Consider the following 6,028-nt stretch of genomic DNA (forward strand, 5'->3'; position numbering starts at 1 on the left):
TAAGCCAAATCAAAAGGTTAATTCAAAAGTTAAAAAAGTTGACATTCAACAAAAGAGTTTAGCCGCCCATCTCGAATGGAAATTTGTTATTAGAAAGAACTTTGATACTTTCAAAGAAAGGTTGGGATTCGGCAATAGGCCTGAAAATGAACAAAACAATTTGTTACTATTATTGTCATGCTATTCAGAAGAAATTTTGTTTCACTGGAGCAAGAACAGAAAAAAATTAGCCGAAAGCAATGAAACTTTAACATCTAATAACGAACTGGCGAGTCATTAGTTAAGACGATATTATGAGTGTAAATTTATAAGATATGTGAATAAATGAAATAGTGTATAACTTTCCTCAGACAAACGAGATGTATGAAAGATCGCTCATGACGATAGACGGGGGCTGCATAGGGGAGATTTGGAAACTAAACAAAAAACGAACAATATTTGGAAAGAAAATGAAACTGACAGACCAACAGCGTAAAACCTCTCGAATTTTATGGGACTGTTCTTTGAAAATAAGACGAACATCTGATGAAAAAGCAGAAATTGAGTTTTCAGGGATAGGAATGAGAGATTCTGGAGGCTACTTTATTCCCAAGCAGTCTCTTAATCCATACCTCATCAAATTAAATCAATTATGGAGAGACATCTTATGTCCCGAAGGAATTAAATCGCATGGACCTAAAATATTGCAAGTAAGAGCTTAAGTAGATTCTCAAGTATATCGAAGTTGATAAGCTATAACCCTTTGGAACGTTTTAATAACCACTTAATTTCACCTAGGTTGTTTTCGACCGGGTTAAAAATCACCAAGAAGAGTTGGAATCGTGATTTCTAGCGTGCACTAAAGAAATAATTCCAGCTGATAACGCGAAACTTTTCCTTGCTGAATTCCAAAGAAAATTTCTACACGCACTTTCTAATGAATTCATAACAGCTAAAGATGCATCAGAGGTGGAAAGGAAAAAACAATCTTCAAAAGGCTGCAGTGGGTTGAGAGATGAGCTATATGTTCTTTCTAAAGGAGGAAGGTTCCAAAAAGGTTCAACCATTGAAAATGGGAAAGGGAAGTTAAAAGCCAAAACGGAAAATAGAAAACCCATTTCTAACGCTGAAAACCCAAGCAGTTCCAGAACGCACACTTCTTTGGATGAAACACCCATAAAATCACGATTTTGTGCCCCTAAGCGATTGAAAATGGGAACGAAGACAAGCCCAAATAAGAAGGCCAGAGTACAAAAAAATTCAAAAATGAACATTAAGGTTCCTAAAAGTCGTAACAAAGTAGCAAACCTCATCAGGAAGAGCAACTATTCACCAGAAACTTCTAATAAAAACTCTAAAGATTGTAATAGTTCAAGGCAAAATAGCAAAGATTCTGATCCTTTAAACCTTTCTGCCCAAGTTTGTGATAATTCGTGCCTGAATGGCCAAGTTTGTGATAATTCCAGTTTGAACGAAAATGTTCAGTTCAACTGTGATAGGTTGGCCAAAGTTCCTACATTTTCTAACAAGAATAGTCAAGTTTCAAGTTCAACCACGAAAGACACTCCTCCAGATTGTTCAACCCAGAAATCCTTAAAAGTTCCATACAAAGTGGATGAATCTAGTCGAGCCAAGAGACAAAAGAAGCTTCCTAGTCGTTATTTAAACTATTATATGCAATAACCATGTGATAAGTTCGAAAATGAAATAGCCATGTGATCATTAACTTTTTTATTATTTTCCTTATTTTAGATTTTAGTAGGAAACGTTACTGTCTACCAAAGTATCAAAAATAAAAATGAGTTCATAACAGAATTATCTACTTTTTTGACGAAGACTTAAATTTTTCAGCGAAAGCATCTTTCACGTACAAGGGTACATCTCTGTATCCATGCCCACTGTGGTGTCCTTTGACATCAATTTTTGTGAGGAGGGCTTTTCTTGCCGTATTACAATTGACGCTAGATAGTTTTCCACCTGCATTTTGCTTAAATTGCGAGAAAAGTGTTTCCACAGCGCTGCCATTGATTCTTACTGGGCATAGATAATAGCCTCCAGGATAGTTATCGAAAAATTCTTTCACTAAACCCTCGACTCCGTAGACCATAATTCGCAACAAAGCCCAGGTCTGAATCAGTCAAAAAATATAATTTATGATCTGCATAATTCCATGTTTTAAAGGAGCGGGAATTAGATTGTGCGGGATTTAGATACAGCTAAATCATGAGATTTCAACTTCATTAATAATCCATCTGATACAAAGGTTTATAATTTATCCTGAAAAGTTCTAAACTGATGTCTGAAATAATATATTTAGCTAATCTGCCGCGCACTTCTTCGGGATAAACTATAAAGATGAATTTATACCTGCCATGAGATGAATTTCTTCTGTTTAATATCCCATGGTTTGAATTCTTGGTCTTCATCTATAGTTACAAATTGTAAACATGATTAACATTCCAATAATTGCTTTCTATAACAACGACGATAACTTACTAATGAGGCTTTTGAGCCATGTTGTAAAATAATTCAAACCATTACGACAGTTTGCCATAACTTGCCCTCCAGTTGACTCCTCTATTTTTGTATGAGAGAGCATGCCAGTCTCGAAGATATTGTTGCAGGCTTTCAAATAGGCAAACACTGCCTGTACTTCACCTTGATCTAGTGGTGGTTCTGTCTGCTTTGGATTCCCATACTCATAAAGCGCAGCAAGAACGTCATTTTGCTTTTAAAAAATTTGTTTCAAGACATAAATATCTAGTTTTTGGTTTAATAATATTTCTTGGATATACTTGTAAGATCTTCGCCGGCTTTACATTGAGTTTCGTCCAAGGATCCCTTTCAACGTAACTTTGATGTAGATTGGGAACTAAACGCGGAATATTTCTGGCCCTACGTTGGTCATCCCTCTCCTTAAGATCCTTGATCTGCTTCCACCCAAATTGGACTCCATTATTTTTGAATTGTTTACTTCTATCAGGGTCCGATGAATACAGTGCGTTAATTAGGCTCTTCAACTAAAAATACCTCAGTTAAAATTATTTGCCATAACTATATTTCATATAAAGTCTCTATTACTTCATGCGATGGACAAATTATCCAATAAACATTTCGGTTTAGTTTATACGGATTTTGAAAACACGGATTGAAGGCCACTTCAATATCGTTTGTTGCTTTAGAGTCAAAGTAACTGAATTGACCCTCCAAACCAACAGTCATCTTTATTAAAGAAAGATTGGCACTGGCTCCATCTTAAACTATTCCAGCTATATTGAAGCCACAGTATTGGAATGACTTCATCACTTCGAACAAACATTTAAAAGTGAATTGGGTATCTGAACTGTTGACTGTTGAAAAGTAAGGGCCAATGATGTCATAATTAGAGGTTAGATCTCTCCATAAAAATTGAAGCATAAAATTTGCTTTTGAAATATCCTTTTCATTTGATACTTCACTGAAAAGGTCATCCAGATAGGCGTAATCTTCCCTAGGCATAGCTAAACCAATGAGCTTGTGATTTTTACTATTCCACACGACTTTAGCAGCAACGCGAACTTCGTCAAAGACTAATATCCCATCGCACTGCGGTTTTAACAACCCAAGTGAGACCTGTTCGTTTACGAACTTTTCATAAATGTTTTTCTGCTCTTTTAGGTAATCCATATTTATTCCTGGCTCATCCAAATTTTTGCTAGTTTTTCTTTGAATTGATCGCCAAGAGGGCAGGTTCAGAATTTTGAAACTTCGGAGCGCTTCGTAGGCTGCTTTGCTGCGGCACGCAACGGCTAAAGCTACAAATGTTGTGGTTCTTTAGATTATTCAACGTCTGCTAAAAGTCTAAAGAAATATCGAATCATAAGTACTTACCAATGCGATATGTGACGATGCTCCAACGATTGCCTTTCTTACCATTAGCTGATTGGAGTTAAAATTAAAATATTGCTTCATAATCAAAACAAGTTAATTTGACAATTTACCATTTTTATTCTGATCAGCTATGTAATCTTCTTTTTCATTTTCTAAATATGTGGCATAGTCGCTGTCCCAGATGTCTCTCAGTCTTCCACATTCATTGTTTTTAGTGTTTGGATTTAAAGCCGCATCTAGCACTTCCGAAAATTGAGCATTTATGATCGAAGTTATTTGCCTCATCTCATTGTGTTGTTTTGGTTTTAAACGAATTTCAAGTGATTTTAGTTTTGCTTCCAATTTTTCATTTTTAAGTTTTAAATTTTGGAAACGAAAAAGCTGGCGCCGTTTCTTTAAAGATAAACTACGAGGTGATAAGAACTTTTCTGGAAACGTCGATGAAGGTTCCATCTTTCTTTTACGGCACGGTGATTTATTAGATTCTAGGCGTCGCTTAAGACAAACCTTCAAATATGAATTAAGATTTTTACACGCAGTGCAAACGTTTTGATATGGTCCATTTGCATTGATTGGTTTCTTGAACCATGCAGGACAATCAGAAGAAAGATAATGTTCTTTAGGGTATACACGTTTCACGAGTTTCTTTGGCAAGTTCACTAATTGTGGAAGCAATTGAACTGATTCTTCTCCAAGACCTTCACAAAGAATGTACTGTTGGTCGACGAAATCAGTGAGAAGTTGTGATACCAATTCTGAATCGAGTTGTCCAGCCTTCGAAACTAAAAACTCCCTTACTACGCCTTTAAAAATAACATGGAATCTGAGATAACCTTCTTCAGAAAGAACATATTTCGCTGACTCGCAGTTAAATCTAGGCTCATAGCCATCTCTTCTAAATACTTCAACATAACACTAGAAAAAAAGTCGCTGTTTAGATTTATGAAATAAAACAAAAGTTGAAAACATTAAGTAATTATATACACACCTCTTTTGTCGTTGATCCTTTTTCAACCCAAATTAGTGACTTAAACGAAGTTACCAAGCTCTTAAACTGCAAACCTAAATCCGTGTTGAACTTTTGGAACTGGGCATAGCTAGTTAAATCAGTCTAATTCAAATGTATAGGGGAAAATTAATATTCTAATAGATTCTAGTTTGTTTCTAATAAGAATACCAACCTGACATTCATTATCTTTGGTTATTTTCTTTATTGAAGCTAGAATTTATTAATTTTTGTTAAAATTCTGATTGTCACAAAATCATCAAAATATTCACTGTTTAGTTGTAAAATGTTGCTGCTCAGTTTATGACGAATACAGATTAGAACCGATATTTCGAAAACATTTTTAAAGAACTTTTACAGGTTACGAGAAAGTCTAAATTTGAATATCGTAAAATATTCCAGGATAAGATTTTCGGCGATTTGTGCGTTTAAGAGAGCTAAATATTGGGAAGATCTTTTTAATATGTCTTTAAAACAATGCGATCCATTTGGTCCAGGATATGACCACAAGGATGAAAATTACGACAAAATGCACATTGCTTTCTCGGTAAGTAAATAAAAATGCTTAGTTAATTCTGGGCACATTTAGTTAAATCTTTATTTTTGCCAAAGGAAATACCGTAACGCGAGACTGTATCAAAAAAAAGTATTTTTATTGCATGTAGCTAAATAGTTCCCAGTTCACATTTTAAAAACACTAAGAGTTAATCTTCTTATAACAAACATAATAGGTATAATTTTCGATTCTTGAAATTCAAAAAATATTTTACATTAAAATAATATTTATTTATTAATTTTTTTTTTGAAAATATATTAACCAACAGATGAATTTAGTTGTTCAGAGGAATTTACCGACTTTATGTTAAATTTTTAAAAGCGCGGTATATTACACTTGTGGTTGTGCGTAGTAAAATTGCCAGTATCAGTTTGATGCCCAAAGTACACTTGCTAATAACAGACCCTTAAAAATATGCGCCTACTTGTTGTTTTTACCTCAAATCATCCATTTCGAGTAGCTCTGGTCCTTCATGATTGGTCAGGATCTTTGCCCACTTAGTCAATAGTTTTATTTTACTAAAGCTATGAGCAGTTGACAAAAAGAAAATACTTTTCGCCAGTCGTTTTTGAAGACATTCTGTCCAGGCAGGTAAAAAAACTGTCATTTTAGATTTT

The 6,028-nt window shown here is 34.6% G+C and overlaps 2 protein-coding genes across 2 annotated transcripts; both read right to left on the bottom strand.

Annotated features, from left to right (window-relative positions):
- Nucleotides 1–1,772: 1,772 nt before the first annotated feature.
- LOC149683435 (uncharacterized) lies at nucleotides 1,773–3,201 on the bottom strand. Its single transcript, XM_089871195.1, has 5 exons — nucleotides 3,061–3,201; nucleotides 2,775–2,999; nucleotides 2,476–2,707; nucleotides 2,347–2,405; nucleotides 1,773–2,107 (listed from the first exon to the last, which is right to left on the bottom strand). The coding sequence occupies exons 1-5, from the start codon at nucleotides 3,199–3,201 to the stop codon at nucleotides 1,799–1,801; spliced, it is 966 nt and encodes a 321-aa protein (XP_089727321.1). The 3' UTR covers nucleotides 1,773–1,798.
- Nucleotides 3,202–3,234: 33 nt separating this feature from the next.
- Nucleotides 3,235–5,041, bottom strand: LOC149683436 (uncharacterized). Its single transcript, XM_089871196.1, has 5 exons — nucleotides 5,036–5,041; nucleotides 4,838–4,960; nucleotides 3,960–4,764; nucleotides 3,850–3,897; nucleotides 3,235–3,773 (listed from the first exon to the last, which is right to left on the bottom strand). The coding sequence occupies exons 1-5, from the start codon at nucleotides 5,039–5,041 to the stop codon at nucleotides 3,235–3,237; spliced, it is 1,521 nt and encodes a 506-aa protein (XP_089727322.1).
- Between the last annotated feature and the right edge of the window lie 987 nt (nucleotides 5,042–6,028).

The sequence above is a fragment of the Phalangium opilio genome, unplaced genomic scaffold (assembly GCF_054372755.1).
Source record: "Phalangium opilio isolate 3A_F unplaced genomic scaffold, DU_Popi_V2 ptg000037l_1, whole genome shotgun sequence".
Classification (NCBI taxonomy): domain Eukaryota; kingdom Metazoa; phylum Arthropoda; class Arachnida; order Opiliones; family Phalangiidae; genus Phalangium; species Phalangium opilio.